The sequence below is a fragment of the Tubulanus polymorphus genome, chromosome 7 (assembly GCF_964204645.1).
Source record: "Tubulanus polymorphus chromosome 7, tnTubPoly1.2, whole genome shotgun sequence".
NCBI classification, from domain to species: domain Eukaryota; kingdom Metazoa; phylum Nemertea; class Palaeonemertea; order Tubulaniformes; family Tubulanidae; genus Tubulanus; species Tubulanus polymorphus.
The window spans coordinates 6,744,492-6,767,642 of record NC_134031.1 but is presented as its reverse complement, the minus strand read 5'-3'; the positions used below and the strand labels follow the sequence as shown (position 1 = coordinate 6,767,642).

The window sequence follows — 23,151 nt, the reverse complement described above, 5'->3', positions numbered from 1 at the left end:
ATGAATAAACTTCGATTATCCGATGAGTTTTGACTTTTGACTTATCTAAGTTCTACAGGCGATTATTACAATTTAGTATACATTGAATATAGCTGACATTTTTCAAAGAGCCCTTTCAGCAGTACATACATTTTCATTGCGTTCTAATTACCGTTTATCCGTATTTTTAGTATACCGAGAGTTAGGGTGGGCTTATGTGTCAGGCTGCGACGCCGCAGATACCGACGGGCAACTGAGCCAAATAAGGCTTAAATGAAATGATAATTTGTTTCTCCTAAGCGGCCGGGTCACTTTTGTATACTGTAATAAAATTTCTAATCAGTTCATTTCTATAGCTGCCGGGTTTGCTATTTTTAGCTTGAGCATGACTTAAATCAATCTTTTTAGCCTAATCAGTTGTGTTTTAAAAGAGCTGATTGTTTTTAGAATTTCAACTATATACCAGTGACCAAAAGGCGGGAAGAAATATCATACCATAAGAGATATACTATTTATTCTATAAAACATGTTCATATATAATCAGAGCCTTTCGAAATATGCCCTGCGTCCTCTTGGTGTTTAGCTCAGCCATATGAAATATTCTTCAATCGAGGTAGCCGCAAGAAAAATCTCGAATAATTCCCGGAGCTTCAGTGTCAAATCCGGTCATATCGAGCATACCTTTATCTTCCGGATCGGCGAGCGTAAAACCATTGCTGGTCATCGCGCAGACAATCAGCCTGGCATCGCGGCCGGACTTGAGTCTGTACCTCTTCAGCGCTTCGCTGGGATGCACCGGTCCCACAGCCGTCTCCGAATCCGTATACACTACGAACACGTCGAATTGTTTCTTGTTAGTCGTCGCCCAGAGGATCGGCGCCGCGCAATCCGTCGAGCCCATTCTGATCCGCGATACTTTACGGGTAACCGTTCGTAGATCGTCGTCGGCGCTGATGTCGATCGGGACCAGATCTTCGGAGAATCCGAGAATTTCGTGATTTCGTTCGCGTTTAGCGGTGACCATCATCATACAACTGGCGGCTACTCTAGGCGTCAACCCGTCTATGCCCATCATCGAACACCAGGTCATCGAACCGCTAACGTCCATTGCCAGACAAAACCGTTTCCCGGTCGGTTCGACGAATTCGAACGCCGAATAGAACGCATTCATCAGGGAGTCGGATATTTTGGGACAAGGAGCCCATTCCAAGTTGCCTTTGTCGCCTCTTCCCTGTTTGTAAATCAGGAAAGCGACGAGTAGTTTGAACGGGTGGATGCAAGCGTCTTTTAGTCGCTGTTCATCGCGAAGACGGTGCGCTACGCGAGCTTCCTGTTCGCTACCAGGCCGCAGCGCGCCGATACTCGTCATCCGACCAACATTTCTAATCATAGCCTCCATAGGCATGTCTTCTAGCAATGCCAGCCAAATCGCGGCGGATTTCAACATTTCGGTCGGCACGTGTTCCCGGACGAGTCGGTATCGTTGGATCAAACCGATCAGTTCGATTTCTTCCGCGTCCGTTCTGCACACCGTCGCCCGCTCAACCGCTCGCAAGAACTCCATCATCGCTTCGAAATTCGGATTCACGCTGAACTCTTTTTCTCGGATCATGCTTTCGCATTCGTTGAGGCCGCGCGTGACGTATCTAAACAACGCGTTCAGCTCGTCCGTTTCAGGTGTCACGTGACACAGACGTAGGACGTCTCTGTGCGACCACCCCGCGCGATTCTTATATTTGGTAATATGTAACGCCAGCTTTGCCGGATCATCCGCGTATTGAGTATACCAGTTACATACGGCACGGCGGTGCGCCCGTCCCCAGCCTTTCTTAGTCGTTTGTAGCAGACTCAACTTCTGACACTCACGGATAAACACGAATAAATGTGTCGGGATACGGCATATTTCCGGCATAGCTTCGTACGCGGTCTTCTTCACTTGGGCGTTTCCGCATTTTACGCAAAAAGCCAAACAAAATAAGATGTTGTCTTGTTTAGCAGTTCTGCCGCCGACGCTAAAAGCTTTCAGAATACGGACAACCTCCAAACCGCGACCCTCTTCCAGCGCGCAGCTCAAAGCGTTAACGTTCTGGTCGTTCAGATCGTTACTGTTTGCATCTAGCATCATCGATGACCCGCCAGCGTGTTTGGAATATACTGCGCTTTCCGAACCGAGCGAGATAAACCTCTTTAATCGCGTCAAATTATCAACTCGCCATACGTATCCGCCGGCATCGTTGCGCACTTGTTTTCGACCGGGCAGTGACTCTATTTGTAGAATCGTTCTTTCAAATTTAGCAGTTCCCTTGGTTCGTTTTTGATGACTGCCGATCATTGTATCGTCGATTACAGATATCTTCTCTGATTCATCTTTTGTTAATCGTTGTTTTTGTTCAAAAACGTCAACCTTGAAAATAATGAAAGTTATCGCAAAAATTAGTTCACAAGAGATAAAAACGCATTTGATAAGACGCAACGAAACATACAAGGTACCCTTGGTGTTGGTTTGTCATATGGAAGGACTACACAATAATAAGTATGTACTTCATAAATGCTTCGTATTAACACTATTATTAAGCTTCAGAACAATGTGTTGCTATCAATCTGGTCTGTGGGACAGGGGTTGAATTAAAAGTAGATGGTGATTGTGATAATATAAGCCCCGTATTTCGCTGTCCGCGAAATAAACTTGAACTTGAAGTTATCTAACCTTGATCGGTTCTCCGACATCCGTTTCCGAAGACTTCATCGGTTCGCCACCAACGTTTCCAACCCGCTCGACCTTGAAGAAACAGAAAAGAAAGTGATCGATCAGTTATTATACAGCAAGAATTTCTCAAGAACGATTATTGTTACGTATTTATGTAACATTATCTATCGTTAAAAACAAAAAAAGCCATTTCATAGGCTACACTCGATCTTTTAGGAATTTGGTGTTCGTAAAAATGGATGAGTATCTGATAGTGCACAATGCTAATGTACTATCAATTATAGTATCAATTCCGATACACCAAACATTAAGAACTTTTATTGCATAAATGAAACATGACTTACGTAAAAAGAGATGACCCAAGCACGCAATTAGCATGGTAACATTGAAAAGTGTTGATATCATTTCAAAATATATCGATCAAACATTAAAAACCGGAACTCGATTCAAATTTGATTTGAGATCTGTGATTAAAACTAGTGTTTTTTCTTTTTTTTTAAATATTTTCATATACGTGTTTTACTAACGGCCATTTCTCGTTGCTTAATCATAGGTGGGTGAACGATCTCTTGGTCTCCGGCCACGGGTCCTTTAACGCGGCTAAATTCGGTTTCATCGAAGGATTCTCTGTTCCCATTTTCTGTCCCTGGTTCATTGCCTGTTGTGACAGGCGTGGGTTTTCTGGACAACCAATTTACAAACTTCTAAATTGAAAATCAATAATATATAGAATTCTGAAAACATATCTATACTCGGACGCTTATTGCTCAGGTCACAGTGTGAGTTATACGTTTGCAAAACATTCAGTGTCATTAAAAATATTTTTTGGGGAATCTCACCTTCATTTCCCTTCTTTTTGAACTCAGTAAATTGAGGAAGGCACGAATTCTCTTCGTTCGCGAACACGATTGCGATTATGAATGTTTGATTCCTTTAAAAAATCCACCGTTGAACCAATATGAAACTGTCCCGGGAAAATCGAAAATCGACCCGTTCAGTTCCAAAACCGTTGGTTGTGTGATTAGAAACGAGTGAAAGACGATATTCGTTAGAAAAACCCGTCGATGAGTCGTGCGTATTCTTTAGATAAACCTGGTAAACCATAGACTTTCAGATAAGATAGAAGTATTCGTCGTACTATATACAGAGATATTTATTGCATTAAATGATATAAACTTTACGATTGTTAAACATATGTACAGACAAAATACATTCAAATATTAATAACATTTTTGCAGCATTATGATTTCATGTATGAATATTACAAAATCGTACCTGATTACTGAGATTTTCACGAAAATACGTATAGTTCCAAGGTATAAAAACGACATTAAAAAAGATTTGATTAGAAATAACAAACAAATTAAGTATAAGAACTCATCAAGGAACTACCGGCTTCCTTGAACATGGCTTCCTTGCATCGCAACCACGCTAGCTGTCCAAAAAGCTTCTCGGCAGAGAAACCAAAACCAAACAAAAACCAGAGCGATGTAGTTATAGATATTGGATAATACAATCATCGGTAAGAATTCATTACATTTTTATCAAATGATCGAACAACAAATTCCACTCAGGTGCGAAAGTTCAATAATTCGGCTCTAGTCTAGTTTTAACAAAATACTTGGTGAACTGGCTCGCCGGCATTGGTTGTCATATAAAGTAACATTAATTCTGATCACGTCATTTAATATATCACAGTTTGGAATGGAGCATAACTTAAGATAAACAAAGAAACTAGATTCTCACTCAGAATCGTATAGTCATAATATCACATTTTTGAATCAGACTAGATCGGAAGTTCTTCGATCAATAGCGACTCGCTTTCCGAGAGGTTTTCACCATTCTGGCCATCGCGTCCATGGCTTCGTAAATACCATCGCCGTTACAGGCGGTAGCGGCCTGAATAAACCATTCCGATTTTACGTTCCTCAACTGTAATTCATCGGTTAGAACGCTCGGTGAGACCGCGTCTGAAAAATTTGAGAAATAAATCGCCGACATTGATACATTGAGTAATCAAATTCTCTTACTTTCTTCGAGTGCAGATTTTTTTCATGAAAAAAATGAGAGGGAAGGGCAAACATAAGAAAAAAATCTATTTTTTACAGGCGATTGAAAACGACAAAATACAAATATTTTTCTATGATTCGAGTTCCACTTACAATATTTGAAGGATTTCGAAAAAATAGAGAAGGAGCAAAAGTTGAAAGATGAATTGCGTTCTAACGATGGAACACATGAAGAAAACTAACTTCGTGCAATTCACTAGATTGAAAATTAAGAATTATTGTGATGAAAACTCGAAGACTAAAGAAAATTTGATTCGATGATTTTGTAGAATTCCGGGGTGGGCGGATCAGTAAGCCCTACTACAAGTAATAAAAAAGTTATACATCTACTTACTCGGTAAATCTTGTTTATTTGCTATGATCACTACCGGTACGTTGGGCATCATTTGATCGTTTTCTAAAATTCCAAATAATTCGTCTCTAGCCTCGGGTAGACGTTCCGTATCATTACTATCCACGACGAAGATCAAACCTGATATAGAAAAAAAGAGAAACGTCTCGTTAGAAAGGAAAGGGACCGCGGTCTTATTCGTAGCCTTGTGAGTTAAGGATGGTGGTATCTTTGGATATTCATTATTGTACTTGAGACATCAATGACGGTACTGTATACATCCAAGCAACATAACTATTTAAGAAGTAAAATCCCACAATAAATGAATTGATAGCTAAATGGTTTACCAAATATTAGGCTAAAAAAATTGATACCTTGTTTCTCCGCTCTGCTGAGCTGTAAAGTTGACCCGGCCGGCCGCCTATCTACCCTGTACATTAATTTTTTAAAAATCGTGATCAATTTCACCATAACAGACCCGGCCGCTATAGAATTGAACTGTATACAAATTTTATCATATTTTACAAAATTGACCGGGCCGCTGCGAATAAACAAGGGATCATTTTTGTTTAGCCTTGTTTAGAAATATTTCGGGTGGTGCTACCACCCTTTCCTTCAGTCTGTAATGACTCGCCAAATTAGTTACTTATATTTTTCATTTTTTAGATCAATTCATTTATTGTTCTATGACGGATATTGTGATCCACAACTAACTTATAACTATTTAAGGAGACCTTTTATATCAAACTTGAGCTTAGTCCAAGATCAAAGAATGTTTAATTAAGATTCGGTCATATCAAGTCCTTTAAATTTACACAACTAACTAGGTATTTTCATTGATTTTCCGGTATAAGATTCAATTCCTCATTAAAATTGTAAGACAAATCTAGAAAGATAATCTATTCCATGAATCAAATAGAAAATCATATGCGGTTCACATTAGTTACCTTGTGTATTTTGGAAATAGTGCCTCCAGAGTGGACGGATTTTTTCCTGACCTCCGACATCCCACACGGTGAATTCGATTCCTTTGTACGGGGTTACAGTCTCCACGTTGAATCCTATTGTCGGTATCGTCGATACGGTTTCGTTCAGTTTGATTTTGTATAAGATCGTTGTCTTTCCTACAAAATGTATTAAAAACGAACACTTGAATTTCATGATTGTATCAAACAAAATAACTAACTTTAAGATAGTGTTTATTGACGCCTTGAAGAAAAATAACACATATGCCGTACTATTATATGGCCTAATGTTATCGACAAAGAATGATATTATAAATTGGATCAATAAAGTTTTTTTGATATCGACGATTGAATTGACCGGCAACCAATCTAACCAGGCTAGCCCCCAATATTGATGACGTAGGGTCCTATACGTCCACACTCAAGACAAGAAAATTTATCAAATAGAAAGTCATGATATATGTATAATTATACAAAATGAACGCCAAAATTCACAACTGCAAAGCCTAATTTCTATTTCGCAACGCCTGTGACGTCGTGCACGCCCCTTTAATTCAATCTATAAAACATGATTGTAACAGTTTTTACGACGCCAAAAACACGCTTTATCGCCTGAAAATCTGATCTACGAATCTAATAATTCGAATGGAAAGTTATCTCAACTTAATTAGATTCAACTGTTTTTTGTATAATTATAAATAATTTTCAATTTCTTACCCGCAGCATCCAATCCCAGCATTAATATTCGAGCTGGCTCTCTGTTGAATCCTAAACTTTCGAATAGGTTCGTTAATCTCGACATCCACAAACCCATTTTGTATTCTAAGAAGTATTTTATTCTCTGGATTGAAGTGTAGCGCTTCGTATCTGGCCAGTATTTGACTTGTTTTGGGATAAGGTTAGGCTTATATACATTTCGTTTGGGATGTAATCGTGTTTTGACCAGCGTGGCAATAATTTTGCCGTCTTTGTCGACGTGCCGTATATTATTAGAGTTCCACGTTGGCGCTGTTGACACATTCGCTATAACCGTCAACACGCAACGCGCGAGTTGGAAACGATGACGTCACTGACTGATCTGGCTTAGCAACCAAAACCGGTATCAAAAATACGCGCAATGAATAGTAGAATGCATTAGTATAAAATGAGTTTGTATAAAATTGTTTTATCCATTCATATATCTGAAGTGCGTTTGTTTTAATAAGGGGCAGAGTGCGGCCGGGCGTAACGGGCCATTACAACCAGGAAGTGCTGCCATCTGGAGGAAATAAAAGTAACGATGGCTGCCTTCGAAAATTCCTGCCGGCTGATTTCTCCGTCTTTAATTCGCATTTGTACACAGTTTGGATCGAAATATCAGTATTCAACTACTCCGAATAAGTTCGTAAGTTCTAACTGCTTGTAATACATTGTAGTTTAGGTGATGACAGATTGTAGATATTTCGTAATTTCTATTTGAATGTGGTGAAATAGACCTGGGTTAGGTTAGAGTGTACAGGGTGTGCCAAAATGTACACACAGGCCTATATCTCATAAAAGTAATGTAGGGTATATAGATTCGGGTATATAAAGGCGGGCAGCTGGGTCAATTTTTAAGCTCAGCAGAAATGAGTAACCAGGTAACGAAGTATCAATTTTTGTTCGGGATTCATTCATTATCTTAAGGCCAAATAAAAAAAATTAGTTGTTTATCATCCTTTTTTTCAAAAAGCTTGGGTCGGTCGGGAGGTTTTTATTTTTATTTTTTATTTTAGATCGAGTGTTGTAAATGATATACGATTGATAAAATAAAGCATGTTTTCCATCGACTGGAAGTGTGGCGCCACAAGCGATACAAATACAATTCAATTCATAGAACTTTATTAACTTTTAAAATCGATCGAAATATGCTCCACAACCGGAAATCCACGCTGTGTACGCTCCATAACCGAATATTGTTATTCAGCGAAGGCACTTCGTCGATCGATAAATCGTTTTGTTTCCTGCTATACTGTCCTACAATCGACATGGAATGGTAGCTATGGCAAATATTTTCGATTGGAACCAAAATAGAACACAATAAAAAAAAAAAAATTGGGTCGGGTATTTTTCGTAGGGTCGGGCGGGGGACGATAAACAACTAATTTTTTTTATTTGGCCTAATAAATTTGGTTCATGATCATAGGTGTCCCCAAGGCCAAGGCCAGGGGGTGCGGAGGTAGCGGACGCACCCCCTTTACGAGATAGCTCACTTCTCAAGTTACTACGTAATCAATGTCCAAGATATTTCTTGTCAATTTGACTAGTCTGATATCTCTAAATGATTCCTTTAGAGCCTGGAAAACGTCTTTACTTTAAAGCCTCCAATTTTCAAAGAGTTTTTTGGTGGAGGCCCACCAAACACCCGATATTGTGCATGGATGCTGGATTGATGCTCATTCGAACCCCCTATGAAAATTCCTGGGGACACCTATGATGATGGGCTGATTTTATTTGAATACAGGAAATCGACATGGCTCTGGAATAATTGTTACATAAGATTTGACATCTGATTTGTGATTAATCGAAAACTATTGATGAATTCAAATTTAATGGACTGTTTTTCTCATGAAGTTTGTTAACTTAATTGGTTTCTGTACTTCAAAAATTGGAATATGTAAAATCTGTAGGCCTACACTGCACTGAAATTTGTTAGATAAATTGATAACTAGGCCTATATTTTAGGATTTTTAATGACTGTTAATTTAAGTGATTAATCGCAAAAACATTTAGGCCTATGAATTCAAGTTTGATGGACTGTTGTTTTCACGGAGTTAGCCTCATCGGTTACCGCTCTTCAATATTAGGGGCGGTTTTGTCGATAAATGAAATGCACAAGTGGTGTATACAGTTATTAACGTCAAACTGTGAAATCTGATTAAAACTTGATTTGTGCACGCGGTAGTTTAGTAACCCCTATGGATTTCAAAAATGACTCATTTATTTCCCATTCATGTTTGATGTACAGTTCCTCTTGATTTCTATTGAATCAACTTGTAGTTCAAATTAAGCACAGGTTTACATGCATCGGTGAATTGCATTAGATCTAGTAATTAAGTGGAAAGATTTAGGCTAATTGCAATCAGCAGGACCTCATAGGCCTAATATAACCGTTACGCATAGGCGGCATGTGGAGTTCAAGTAGAACATTTACAAAATCATGTCATCACTGTTAACCCTAAATCTGATGATTATACCTAGAAATACAGAGGACGGCGATTTTTAGCCCAAATGAATTGAGAATCAATCTTTCATACCTCATTCAAGTAAACCAAGGGCGAATCCTAGTGGAGGGTGCAGGGGGTGCGCACCCCGTGAAGAATTTCACTTTGCCCTGAAATTTCATGGGAAAATGAAAATTTTGAAATAAATACCTAAAAAAGATTTAATTCATATGCTGGTCCTCTGTATTTCCAAACATGAGGTAATGTTTTGTGATGAGAGCTTTGTTTCAGAGTGCCCTTATGATTACCGGTATATGATGTGCCCTACTAGTGAGGGTGCAAACACTTAAGTTCCCCATGATACCCCTCTATGGAAAAGAGGCTTTCAATATTACTAGAAATTGTAGTAATCTTGATTGAATTTATTCATACTTTGAGTTATTGTGGTAACTCCTATACACAAATCTTCCAATGATTGTGAGAAGATAGGCCCTATTGCAAATTTACATTCTTGAATTTTCACTCAAGTTTTTTTAAATGTACTATAATTGGTGGTATAGTGAAAGTAATGAAATTGAAAGTAATCGATTTTTTCATTGCAGGCTCTGAATAATAATGAAAATCCAGCGGCGAGGCGAGGTTTACCGGTCAAGTTTCCCATAGCTGGAGTCAAACAAGTGATCGTGATAGCGTCTGGGAAAGGCGGAGTAGGAAAATCAACAACCGCTGTTAATATTGCCCTGAGTATTAACGATCTAGTCAAGGTGCGTAGATTCTCACTAAATAAGCCAGTTTTGCAGTATAAAAAGCCCAACGCACACGGCAAGGCAAAACGGTTTTTCCTCGTGAAATGTTTTGTTTCGCCGTGAGCGTTGAAGTCAAAACAGAAACGCCGAATAGAAAAACGTTTTTACACGAAAATTGCGGTGCTTAATTCGCGAAAAACCCTATGTGTAGAAAACAGTTTTAGTCCCGTGTGCGTTGGATGTTTCGTGTAGTTTTGCTAAATATCCACATCGCTTTACGTGACATGACACAAAAATGATGTTGAATTACTGAATGCATCGATTGTGCAAGAACAGTTTTCTACGCATTTTCGTTTTGCCGAAATGTTCGAAATTGAACGTGTTATCGTTTATGGGTAAAACTCAACGTCTTTTTGAAAAACGTGTTTTCTGTTCTTTGAAGATACAAATGTTTAGCTGTGTGTGTTTTGGGCTTAACATTACGAGTTCCACATTTTGTAGATCTAAATTTTGTAACCTTACGGGAATGATATATACTGTGCCATCCAACTTGAATGTTGCTCAAAGAAATTAAAGAAAAGGGTCAACTGTATGCGTGTAGCGGCATGTATTCCATTGTAATTTCAGGATGAAGGTAAAACTGTTGGATTATTGGACGCAGATGTTTACGGACCTTCGATACCGAAAATGATGAATTTATCGGGACGACCTGAACTGAACCCACGTAAGAATGCGAAACAAATTTTCCTTGTTGAATTTAATCATTCTCACAGCACATAAATTTACAGGGCACAATCACATTCCCCTTCGTTTTTGCTCTAGTGGGGCAAATATTTCACGTGAAACACAATTTGTGATTGGCTTATCCTCTTAACGCACCATTCTGTTAGTATGATAGTCAGTCTTGCAATATTAGGTGAATTCAGGTGAATGCTGCAATAATTAGGTGAATACGTGAATTCCCACACGGGTGGAAAACAATTGAACTTTTGAGTAATATTTACAAAAAAAACCTTCTTTTTTTCTAGAAAATTTGATGAAACCTCTTATGAATTATGGAATAAAATGGTAAGAATTAAATAATGAGCAAATTTGAAGTTAGACCGCATTGAGTTTTTGAATTGCTGTTATTTTTCGGTTTTCTAGCATGTCGATGGGATTTTTGGTCGAAGACAATGCGCCTGTAGTTTGGAGGGGTTTAATGGTGATGCAGGCAATACAGAAGTTGATACGTCAAGTATTGTGGGGTCCGTTGGATTATCTAATCGTAGATATGCCTCCCGGAACCGGAGATACGCAGCTTTCTCTATCACAAAATATACCTATAAATGGCAAGTCGACTACTACGGTAGAATTCGCTTTTTAGATTCGGATGGTTAGGGACCGATGAGGTTAATCCGGTTTTTAGCCCACTTGGGACTAGTCCCAGCAGGCTATTGCATTCACTTTTCGTCCCTCGTCCGTCCGTCCGTGCATAGACCGAATCCAGTTATTTTGGGAAGTTTTGAAGACACTTCAAAATGGATTGTCTTGACATTTAGTTTATACATGTATCTACCCAAGACACATCTTAAACAACATATCAGACAGATCTTTCGATCTGTCAAGCATGATGCAAATTGGCGTCTATCTTGGTGTCATCAGTCCTTATTTGCATTTCATGTGTAAGAGGTTTTTGAGCAAATTATCGACAGGTTTTTCACTTATTGTCTTCATATTTGATAAATGTTATAACTGTCGTAGGATTCATCTCACATGCCCAGTTTTTGGTTAAACTTTGTTAGCAATTATGGAGTTAGCATAAGCAATATAGTATAGAATAATACAGTATAGAATTACCGTACGTTTTCTATGGAATAACGTTTTACAACCTGTTTAGATCTATTACTATTAATATATTTCACCATTTACAATGAATTCTTGTGCAACATAGATTTATATTTAATTCAGTTACATAATTATATTTCACACAATGATAGACCTTCACAAAATCGTATGTAAATCGTGTAAGATTTGTGTATGAGAGTTGATTTTCTATTCGCTGTTAAGAATGAATCTTACAAATGAATTGAAGTAAGGACTGAAACAAATGAATTGTAGTAAGGACTGAATATCTTCATACCAAAGAGAAATGAATTTTCCATTACGCGAAAAAACCCGGTCAGTTTCAGAACATTCACAGTCAGTCAGTCAGCAGGCTCTCACACAGTCAGTACACTCTCGCACAGTCTGTTCTCTCAGACTATACACTCTCAGACAGTCTGTACACTCTCAGACGGTCAGTATACGCTCATTTGATCCTCATGAATCATGAATTCTACTCAGATGCAAATCGGCAGATCTTATAACAGTTATATCGTTCTCATGTCGGTGGTGAGCAGGTCTGGAATCTACCTTACTGTGTCACTAGTCATTCTGCCTACAGTGTTCCTGTTGGGGGCATTTGGAAATTCAGCCACTTTCCTAATAATGATAAGCCGCAGATTCCGCAGTTTATCTTATGCTAACTATCTTATTGTTTTGACAGTCTGTGATTCTATGTTCTGCATCAATTTTACGCTGATGCCTGTTATACAGTTCGTTCTCTTCCACATTAAAGATGGTCCGATATTCATCATGAATTCACTGATCAGTTGTCAAATCTATGAATTGATAATGAATCTTGTAGCCTGCAACAGTGCGTGGTTAATAGTAGCCATATCTCTAGAACGTGCGGCAGTTGTGCTCTTCCCGTTCACATCTCGTTTGATATGTACACCGAGATTCGCTCGATTTGCTACAGTTATAATTACTGCAGTGAATGCACTGGTTCTATACCTTCTACCAACTTTGTCGTTACATTTTTCCAACCAGTTTTTCGGATGTTATTATGAATTATTTGACCAAATAACGTATTTCACCATCATTGTTGTCCACGTCTATCTCCTACCTTTAACTTTGATAATTCTATCAAATTCTATGATAATAGTTCAGTTATTCAGAGGTTCAAAAATGGTTTCGTCCGATCAGAAAACTACAAAATCGAAACGCACAACGATAATGCTTGTAACAGTTTCACTCGCATTTGCAATATTCACACTTCCAACCACTATTACTACATATTTACCAATCCCCCCGCAACAGAGAGAAGTTCTATTAGACATTTTCACTCAGTTTCAAGTGTGTAACTATGTGGTTAATTTCTACATATATCTATTACTGGGACGAGAAATTCGTGAATTTTTCTGTACGAAAATCAACATCTGTACGAAGATCCAACTAACGACTCTTGGCCAAATCGGTGACTCGACCTTGCGATGCGACACGGGTGTTCCTCAGACCGAATCGCAGACGAACCGTTCGGATCTTAGTGCAACCCGAGTTAGGCATTAGTGTCATCAGTCCTCGTTCGTAGGTGGAAAAGGTTTTAGGAGGAAAAAACCAAAACCAAGCTTTTAACGATAGTCTTGTCGTCGATATTTGATTATCATGAGCACCGTTATAGGATAGATCTCGCATTGAATTGGGATCACCAAATTTTTGTTCTTTCCTCCAGGGGAGTAGTTAAATACTGAATCTCATATTCAATTTGTCTACTTATATTTGTACCTGGGGGCGCTGAATATTTAAATTGTTAGATCGTTGAGCATTTCAAACCATTTCCCAAGTGGGCATAGTGTCCCTGGACCCCTAGTTTAGACCCTTTGTAATCTAAAGCCAAATACACACGGCACCGGGAAACACAAAACACGAGAAACATGGAATCAATCATGTTTCATAACGCACGTGACCAAGAGAGCATTCAGAAACAGGTTTCTGTCTCGTGTTTCCGTGTTTCTCAGTGCCGCGCTTAAGCGAGTTCATTATCAGAGAAGTTCCGCTTCATTTTTTAGGCGCCGTCATAGTAACGACACCGCAAGACATCGCGTTGTTAGACGCTCGAAAGGGAACCGAAATGTTCCGTAAAGTTAACGTTCCTATACTCGGAATCGTACAGAATATGAGTTTATACCGGTGTAGAAACTGCGGCCACGAAGAACACATTTTCGGCGTCGATGGAGCTTCGAAACTCGGAAAAGAAATGGGCGTGAACGTTTTGGGTGAGAACGTCTCAAAATTAGAAGTTGTGCTGTTTGAGTGAATTATCTTATCTATCAAAGGAGTTATACAGTTATACATCCGTGGTAATTTCATACAGGTTCGAGTTGAACCTGTATGAAATGACCACGGATGTAACGATTTATCGGTCATCATAACTATCTTAGAATTTCCCCCCCTAATGGGACAATTTCAATAATTTCATACTGGATATGATCATAATCTGGGTGGCCACTAACCTGGAAATCAGGGAAAGTCTGGGAAGTTTCTTTTCTTTAGAAAGTCCGTGAAATTTGTTAAATAAAAAGCTAAAAATCAGAGAAAAGTAATGGAAATTTGTTGAGATGGCTGGATTGTGGCGTAAAATCACCAGTTTCCATCTATCTTTGTGTTACGGGGTCATTCATTTATTACGTACGCATTAGGGGAGGGGAGAGGGGTCAGTGCAGTTGCGTACTGTAATGCTTAATGTATATGAAAAAATTTTTACGTACAGAGGGGGAGGGGGGTTGAAAAATTCAAATTTTATGCGTACGTAATAAATGAATGATCCCTACATATTTGACTGTATAAATTGATTGGATTCTTAGCAGATCAAGTTGGGGCAAACAACTTGCATGTCGGGGAATAGTAGAAAAGCAACTCAAAAAAGTGGCCACCCTGATAATAAAGAGTGCCTGGTTCCCCAGTTGTGAGTTAACTCAAGAGTTAATTAACTCTAGAGTTAACTCATAGAAAATCAACTAACTTTATAAAGTTAGTTGATTTTCTATGAGTTAACTCTTAGAGTCATATTTTACTCAGAACTGTGCAACTGGGTCCTGCAGATTTTCTGGTCCCTGGAAGTTTGTTTTAATGAGGCTCTACTGATATTTTTGATATATTTGATTTTATAGGTGATATACCTCTCAGTATTAACATCAGGGAAACTTCAGATCAAGGCAAGCCGATAGTCGTATCTGAACCAGATGATCCTCAGGTAATTGAAGCTTGGCCTTGAGATAAAGACAGGGTACCTCGTTACCGGTACAACTTCTTGATTACTTTAACAGAAAATGCTTTTTAAATTGTTTGAAATTAATTTCATTTGAGCAAAATGTCAGAAACTCCTTCATTTTTTAGGAATAGGCAATTAGAAATTTACAGTAGACTTCACCAGGATTTTTTTATCCAAATAGAAGGTTACTGATCTAGACATAAAGGTTGTTGTGTTAAGGATATAAGCTTAAGTTTGCTTACAAAACTACCAAATTAATGGTTTACCGAGATAAACAGTACCGATTTAGAAAGAGTCTACAGTAGTTTGGATATGAAAGTGATGCAGATGCACTTGCTTGAAATTTGTTCGTTGAAAACTCCTTATAGGCCGATCCAGGAATAACCGATATGGGGAGTTTTTGAAAAATTTTAGGCTTTAGATCTCTTTCAAAGTTAGACAATATTTTGAAGCTTCTAGAGTTTGGGTAAACAAATTCCTGGCTGAGTCTTATCTTGTCAAAACTTCAGTCCAGTACAGCTACAATATCACAATGCGAATGTTCTATATTTTCAGTCACTTGCGTATATGGAAATCGCTAGAAAAATATTGGACAAAATACCCGAATATAGTGAAAACTATACTCAACCAAATCGGCAGTGAACTTTTCGTTGATGGTTTTGGGAGTCGAATGCAAACTGTTATGATCGATCTGGGCGTAGAAGGGAAAACTATGCTTTCAATGATTCAATTATGAACTTTTTTCAATGTTATTATATTGTTTTTAAGACTGTGGCTTCATTTATTGTTATTGAATATTTTTGTAGATTTATATTAATATAAATAAATGACATCTAGAGCAACATGCGACATGTCTTCGAGTTAGTATTTGGAGTAGATTTTTGCACCGCAATGTATGATAGTGCGTAGCTTTCCCGCTAGGTGGTAACGAAGGTAGGCGACCGGTGTGTGGCTTTTCGACTTGAAATCTGAGCATTTGAGCGCAACTAGATTCATTAACTATGGTAAGCGATCACGTAAAATATTTATCGACTTATTCTTATGTATCAGTAAGTGGCGATACGATGAGGAAGATTTAAAAACTGGCCAATTTAAAGCGAGTCCAATACCACGGTGTCGGGATTTATCGCCAGGCGGCAGCACCTGACGGTGATAGTGAATGAATGAAACCAATATCTCTGACCATCTCGACTATTCCTGCATTAATAAAAAAAACCTAATTTTTTTTCTTTCATACAGGGATGCTGGAGTTGGTCATTGATAATGGTTTTATTCATTGGGTCCAGTGACACGCAAACCGCTTAAATACAACCCAGTTTCAATTTATTTTGCTAGGTTGCCTCATCAGGAATTGATAAGCTGGTAGGCCTATCCATGATTGGATTAGCAGGTCTTATCTTCAGTTACTACACGATATGGGTCATCGCTTTGGTGAGCACTGGCATCACGTCATCCTTTTCTGATGACATTTTTGTGTTGCAAATAATTATCTACAGCTTTTCTATTTTGCAGCCATTTGTCGATAACGAACATGTTATACATCGGTTTTTCCTGCCACGAATCTACGCAATAGCTATTCCTCTTATTGCCGGTATTGCTGTCCTAAGTGTTGTAGGTAAGTGTACCGGTCCTCTGTGATGACACTGACCTCCACCCTAGATCTACAGTAGTTCAACTAAAGATTAGTTAAAATACTCTGTGACAAAAAACTGTGGCATGATTGGCTATGAAAACGTGGTTTATGATAATTTATGAAGGCAGCAACATCTCTCACACATCTTTTTAGATTCACCGCAGTTCAAAAGATACTTACAAAGTAAATTGTTCCAGGCACATTATCAATGACATTCCACAATCCCACTTCAGGCATCTCTTTCAATCATCAAAAATGAACTGATAATGGACTATGACATAAACCAGGTCAGAGATAAAGCCTTAGGAGACCAACTTTTCATTTCAGGATTGGTCTTGGGCGTTGTGCTGATGACGAACAGAAAAACAAAACAAAAAACGAAATAAACTGATCGATTTTGTTTTTTTTTGTAAATACCTGTAAATATTTAAATCAAATATAAAAACATGCAATATAAAATTCCATCTCATCATTGCAAAAAATTAATGTTGAATCGATTTATGACGATTGTTCGGGATTTTTGCATATCTTGCTTATTAGACTTTTCGGATCGTCGATTTCGCCATCGACCAAAGCATTTTCTGAAAAATCAAGAATTCAAATTGATTGATAGTTTTAAGAACAAGTTCCCTACAACTCTTAGATTCCTTAAAACTGTCTCTAAGCAAAAATGCTTTTAAAGGTACTTCAATCTCCTTTAATAAAATTCATTCAGTTTTGAGATATGGGCAATTAGAAATTTGTTGTAGTTTTACGGTTAATTACGCCTAAATCGGTACTGTTGGCACTACCAGTATTTTTCTTCACTCAATTAGGTGGTTACCAAATTAGAACTTGAGTTTAGTAGTGTAAAGGATAAAAATAGCTTACAAAACCACCAAATTAATGGTTAACTGAGATAAACAGTATCCGTGATATGAAAGTGATGCAGAAGCTTCCACAAAATTTGAAATTGTCTCCATGAAAAATCTGTATCGCGGATCATACTGAACTGTAGGGACCCTGTTGAAATACATCGACTACGAGGCCGTGCATAAGGGACGTACGTACGCTTGTGTTGCGGGTATCTATAACCCCCTCCCCCAATTTTTCAGGATCCACAGTTTAAAGAAAGCCAAATTCACTAGCATTCACCAGAATGACAACGATGTACTGTATCGACTAAACGACAACGATGTACCGTAATATCGACGAAGTGATAGACCTTGAGTGGGATTCCTGGGAAATCCCAACAAATATCGGGCATATTTGTAAAAATCACTGTGTTTCGTGCACAAAGTACATACTACATGTACATTAACACTACCCCTTAGAAAAGTATGTACGCTTTGAACTCACTCCTACCCCTGTGCTTTATGCAAGGCCCCTAAACTTGTAATTGATCATAATAGATCACATGAACTCACTGAAATTTGTTGAGACAGATTGTATGTAGTTGTCTACGACGCCTGCGTAAACTTTCATTTGATCTATTTTTGCTTTCACGCACTGCACCTGAAATAATTTAACACACATTCAAAATGCTTATCGATAAGAGACGCAGTGTCCTCCATAAGCGGTTTTTAAGAGCCGGCACTACCCTTCTGAAAATAAACCCTCCCTAACATGTTTGCCACCGGCTCGTAATCAGCGAACCTGTTTAAAATCTGCTAACCCTCTACGTCAATGATGCTTCTGATCGCGCGATATAATTCGGCTCATTTTTCATTTCTCATTGGGTTAAAAACAAAACCCCTACAAAAAGTTTAGCTCGGCGATCATCGATTTTACGCTGTCTTGTTTAAAAGTCCCAACACTAAATGAAAATCCCTGCTGATTTCATTTAGTGTTGGCAGGACGATAATTTCAAAGACAAGGCACACTTACCGTAACATCTAATTTAGTGAAATTAGACTTCAGTTTATCCAGTTTATCTCCGTAATTCGGCCGATTGTCCAACCATTTCTGTTGTAATGTTGACAGCGATTGCGGTTTCTCCGCAATTAAACGCGTTTTTTCTCCATCCCTTAAAAAGATCATTCCGAATTAGACGAATGCTCCAGTCTGGGAAACTTAAATTGCCATTTGCTTAAAAGACAGTTAAAGATAACCGGCAGATAAAACTATAGTAACGATGAACTTTTAATACTGTATCGACTGGTTAACTCTAACCAACTTTTGAGCACTTGCAGCCCGTGATTGATAACGGATATCCACTCTTTCCAGGTGAGATATTTGGGCAGGGGTTGATTGGTCACTAGTACTACCGATCCTGGAACGTTCATTCGGCACGTTCATTAAGACCAGAAATACACTACCTGATTTGGAATTACGTGGTTTCAACCTGATAGAAGACGACCAGTACCAAACCCGCTTAATCCGGATCGGCTCAATCCGGATTTTGGTCTAATCCGGACAATATTTGCAGTCCATATTTAGTTCATTAATATAAAAGAAAATGACTTTTAATCCGGATTTTCCGTAAGGGGTCATTCATTTATAACGTATGTATTAGGGGAGGGGGATGGGTCAGTGCAATTGCGTACTGTAATGCTTTATGTTTATGAAAAAACGGCCGATTTTGTGTAGGGGGGGTTGAAAAATTCAAATCTTACGCGTACGAAATAAATGAATGATCCTTAACCCAGGTGAATAAACCCCTGTGAAGCTGGCTCCCGGTTCCCGGTTCCCGATTCGGCTCCCGATTCAAAATGTTTTTGAATCGGTAGCTGAACCAGTAGCCGGCTCCCGGTTCCCGGTTCCCGGTTCGGCTCCCGATTCAAAATGGTTTTGAACCGGGAACCGGGAACCAGTAGCCGGTTCCCGGTTCCCGATTCAAAATGATTTTGAATCGGGAGGAAATCGTCACACGCGTGGTGTTAATTCAGGTCTCGATTAGCCTGGTGGCCGAGGTCAAGGTTGCACTCATTTCAGCAGACATAGTTACGTAATTATGTTTACCTGCTGTCCGCAATAGAGTCGAATCGAATAAGTAGCCAGCTTCACATTTTGCAATTGAGACGTCTAAACAACCATCTTATCTCTGCGCCAATGTTAGTGGTCTCACTGTTTTACCATGCAGCCGTGGTAACTATTGGATTAGAATTTTGTGTGCGCTCTCATTTCAAGCTATTTTCGGTTTAGGGATGAGAAAAATGTTCTTTTATGTTTTCTATGGAATTTGATAGATAGGAAAATATTAAGTTTAATAGAATATTGAAGTGATAGTTTTTTCATCTTCGACAATGGATTTACCCTGCATGAAGGGTGATTTATACGGTAGGCAGAAGCGTCTGTTTATTTTATATCTTACAATTTCATGGGCTTGCAGATATTGTTGTCTTGGGGATTCGATAACTTTCGTTAGAAACTTTCTCTCTTGTTAACCCTTTCAGTGCTGACTAATCAATACCCTATAGCTCGGGAACAATCGATGGTTTATTGATTAAATGATTAGAGGCGAATAACATATGAAGAAGTCAATTCGGTGACGAGAAAAACGACCGAGCAATACACACGTTCTTAAACCAAGTTATGTTATTAATAGACGCAGCTTACTGACGTATAGCGACCGCGAGTCTCGCGGTCGCATACGCAATCGTGTTTAGACGTCTGGATTGGCTCGCGCCACACCTGGCGATTTCTTGTCAAGGTCGAGGTCGAGTTTGTTTATCAGCAGAGTAGACATAGTTACGTAAAATGTCTGGACTACAGCACAGTGTACACCAGCGCCACCTGGCGAATAAGTAGCCAGCTTCACATTTTGAATCGGGAGCTGAACCAGTAGCCGGCTCCCGGTTCCCGGTTCCCGATTCGGCTCCCGGTTCAAAAGCATTTTGAATCGGGAGCTGAACCAGTAGCCGGCTCCCGGTTCCCGATTCGGCTCCCGGGTCAAAAGCATTTTGAATCGGGAGCTGAACCAGTAGCCGGCTCCCGGTTCCCGGTTCCCGATTCGGCTCCCGGTTCAACAGCATTTTGAATCGGGAGCCGAATAAGGAACCGGGAACCGGGAGCCAGCTTCACAGGGATGGTGAATAATCCAAATTAAGCAGATTCTACTGTAATTCACTACATTTTGCTACTTTTTAACCTGTGTTCACTCGAAACCTGGGACCGGTCGCTCAAGTTGGTTAAAGATAACCTAAACCAGCGGATAAATACAATAGTAACAATGAACTTAAAATCTTCACTATGTCAACTATCCACTGGTAAATTTTTAAGCAACTGCAGCCCCTGCCCTACAGTTCCAACGCTACTGCACTGTGCGGAGTCTGCGCCTGTATCGCCCTGTTAGTTTCCTTACTTTTCTAATTCTTCAACTTTCTGAATAAATCCGTCCAAAACTCTCTTCCACTCATCGCATTCGTTTTGAAACCTACAGACGGAACAAGGTGAACATTTTCATAGCCAGATACACGATAAGGACTGAATGATGGAGTAACTAATAAGCACCTTTGAATATCAGCCTCAGTGCATTTAGCCGCTTCCTTGGTCTGTTCGTTTATTGGATTTGGAAGAAGAACTCTGAAAAAGATATCAAATCAAAAAGAAAAGTTAGGAAAAAAATTAATACAGTCAACTGCTGATAATCTGCTCACATTTAGGATCTTCGTGATATAGACAGTATATCGGGGGTTCATTTTGACTAGTTATGAGACGAAAAAGAAATGTCCAAGTCTCAGAACAAGAAGACGAAAAGGCCCATATGGATGAAGACAGACGGACGAAATTGCCATTTTTTTGTCAGTGAATACCAATTAAAGTTGATGGCTGTTTTACAAAGTGGACACAATAGCCTCCGCTCACCATGGAGCCGATTGCCTAAGATTAATGCATAATTCAGCGAAAACTTTTTGAATTGTTGAACTCTAATTCATATATGATGACAAACCCTCATCCCTCCGATAGCTCGGGGATTCACTTGCGTCTAGAGAAATTGAATTGGTCGGCGAGGATCTGAGGCAAGCTGGGTTTGAGTTACAGGTACAGGGGGGATTGACAGTTAAATTACCTCTTCGGTTTCTCCGATTCGCTTTCCTCGCTCTGAGAATGAATGTCTTCTAAATCTGAAAAACAGTGAATATATCACGACCAAAAATCCCATAAACTTCTAGAAGAATTACTTTGAAGGATATCGGTATGTGTTAAAACCATTACCGGGAAGAGGAAAGTTAATTGTTGATCGTCGGCCAGCTATAAAACTTCTTCTCTTTTTTGGTTTGCCGGTTTCATCGGACAATTTCTGACATTTTGTTGGCGACTAAAAAACATGGATAATTATATGGCAATACCACGTTTAAGCCTCTGCTGAGAGAAGGCCTACCGAGTAAAACCTTTGATTTTGCTCCCCATCACACATAAAAAAGCCCCTGCCCAGTGCGTTGTTGGAGGACGGTATAAGTATGAGCAGAGTCAGAGAAGAAAGTTGTCATTATCTAGGCTTTTTTATGTTTTACCTCATCATCAGCTTCCATTGTTGGCGACAATGAACGTTTCTTAGAGCCATCAAAATTCTGCAGGTTTGAGGCGTCTTCCGTCTTGATACTTTCCATTTCATTCATATTCTACCTGAATGAAGGAGTAATTCGAATTTAATAATCCCGGCCCGCTAGCTGACGAAAACAATTCTAACCGTCCAGTGTCGCCCCCTCCAAATGCCGCGGCTGATTCAAATACTAAACAATTTCGCAGAATTTAGGTAAAATTACATTTATAAGCATTCTCGTTCTTCCTCATCAAACCCTGTATCCGCCTCTTAACCTTAAACATTCAGTTTTCGAAAAACTCAGTTGTTTTAGCAGTTCAAACAGCAATAAAACATTTTTCTTTACCGTTATCGTTTTGCTCCCACAGTCGATGTAGCCGATGTACCGACAGTTTTTTGAAAACAAAACTTTCATATTTCAAGATTTTATTCTTAATTAGCTGATTAAAATTATATTTCTCCCATCATCCCAAACATTCAAAAATATAATTGAACCCAAAAAAAGATTTTGATTTCATAAGCAAGCTTAATCATGTATTTAGCTAATGGATTTCATTGAGGGAGCATCTAAAAATCTCAACATTAATGGTGGATGTTGCGGATAAACCAATTCAATTTTTACTTTATTGAGTCCTCATATTGACTACGACTACGTGGTAACGAAATAAGCAGATGTGGGCGAATATGATCGTGAAAATGTTTCAACACGGTCCACTCCCCAAAATCCACCCCTAATTTCCGCAAACATTCCTAGTAGCGAACTTCGTCACTCCAAAACTCATTTTCTTTCTCATTTCCTTTTTCTTTCAATTCTATCTGGGTGGCCGGCTGGTGCCAGCGGCTTACGCAATGGTAGCCTCCGCGCGGAACTACTAACTTTTTATTCTTTGGTGTAGTTTGTGCTCAATGAAAAAAAAACTGTGAATTTCTCAATATTTTTTCATCTCTCACATTTCTTCCGTGAAATTAAGCGTAAACTTTAATTTGAACGTGAACTGAGG

General features: G+C 38.9%; 5 protein-coding genes across 7 annotated transcripts; 2 read left to right on the top strand and 3 right to left on the bottom strand.

The window, feature by feature from the left end:
- Positions 1-125: 125 nt before the first annotated feature.
- LOC141909291 (RNA-binding protein RO60-like) lies at positions 126-3,689 on the bottom strand. 2 transcript variants are annotated; one of them, XM_074799689.1, is made up of 4 exons: positions 3,526-3,689; positions 3,214-3,387; positions 2,687-2,758; positions 126-2,383 (listed from the first exon to the last, which is right to left on the bottom strand). In XM_074799689.1, the coding sequence occupies exons 1-4, from the start codon at positions 3,529-3,531 to the stop codon at positions 584-586; spliced, it is 2,052 nt and encodes a 683-aa protein (XP_074655790.1). In that variant the 5' UTR covers positions 3,532-3,689; the 3' UTR covers positions 126-583. The 2 variants fall into 2 exon arrangements, with proteins under 2 accessions (XP_074655790.1, XP_074655789.1); XM_074799688.1 differs by having other exon boundaries at positions 127-2,383; positions 3,214-3,390.
- On the top strand, positions 2,445-17,157 carry LOC141909298 (dolichol phosphate-mannose biosynthesis regulatory protein-like). Of its 2 annotated transcripts, none has more exons than XM_074799700.1 (4): positions 2,445-2,512; positions 16,389-16,484; positions 16,566-16,668; positions 17,014-17,157. In XM_074799700.1, exons 2-4 carry the CDS (start codon positions 16,428-16,430, stop codon positions 17,070-17,072), a joined length of 219 nt encoding a protein of 72 aa, XP_074655801.1. In that variant the 5' UTR covers positions 2,445-2,512; positions 16,389-16,427; the 3' UTR covers positions 17,073-17,157. The 2 variants fall into 2 exon arrangements, with proteins under 2 accessions (XP_074655801.1, XP_074655800.1); XM_074799699.1 differs by lacking the exon at positions 2,445-2,512 and adding an exon at positions 15,958-16,057.
- On the bottom strand, positions 3,888-7,027 carry LOC141908188 (ADP-ribosylation factor 1-like). The gene is made up of 4 exons (XM_074798090.1): positions 6,769-7,027; positions 6,034-6,210; positions 5,090-5,227; positions 3,888-4,656 (listed from the first exon to the last, which is right to left on the bottom strand). The coding sequence occupies exons 1-4, from the start codon at positions 6,863-6,865 to the stop codon at positions 4,493-4,495; spliced, it is 576 nt and encodes a 191-aa protein (XP_074654191.1). The 5' UTR covers positions 6,866-7,027; the 3' UTR covers positions 3,888-4,492.
- On the top strand, positions 7,305-15,735 carry LOC141909293 (iron-sulfur cluster transfer protein NUBPL-like). Its single transcript, XM_074799693.1, has 8 exons — positions 7,305-7,435; positions 9,836-9,997; positions 10,607-10,703; positions 11,008-11,047; positions 11,126-11,310; positions 13,852-14,058; positions 14,953-15,035; positions 15,609-15,735. Exons 1-8 carry the CDS (start codon positions 7,331-7,333, stop codon positions 15,693-15,695), a joined length of 966 nt encoding a protein of 321 aa, XP_074655794.1. The 5' UTR covers positions 7,305-7,330; the 3' UTR covers positions 15,696-15,735.
- Positions 17,107-22,531, bottom strand: LOC141909295 (uncharacterized). Its single transcript, XM_074799697.1, has 9 exons — positions 22,497-22,531; positions 22,122-22,233; positions 21,823-21,925; positions 21,677-21,731; positions 21,118-21,189; positions 20,969-21,040; positions 18,553-18,691; positions 18,093-18,180; positions 17,107-17,267 (listed from the first exon to the last, which is right to left on the bottom strand). Exons 2-9 carry the CDS (start codon positions 22,224-22,226, stop codon positions 17,185-17,187), a joined length of 717 nt encoding a protein of 238 aa, XP_074655798.1. The 5' UTR covers positions 22,227-22,233; positions 22,497-22,531; the 3' UTR covers positions 17,107-17,184.
- Positions 22,532-23,151: the final 620 nt, after the last annotated feature.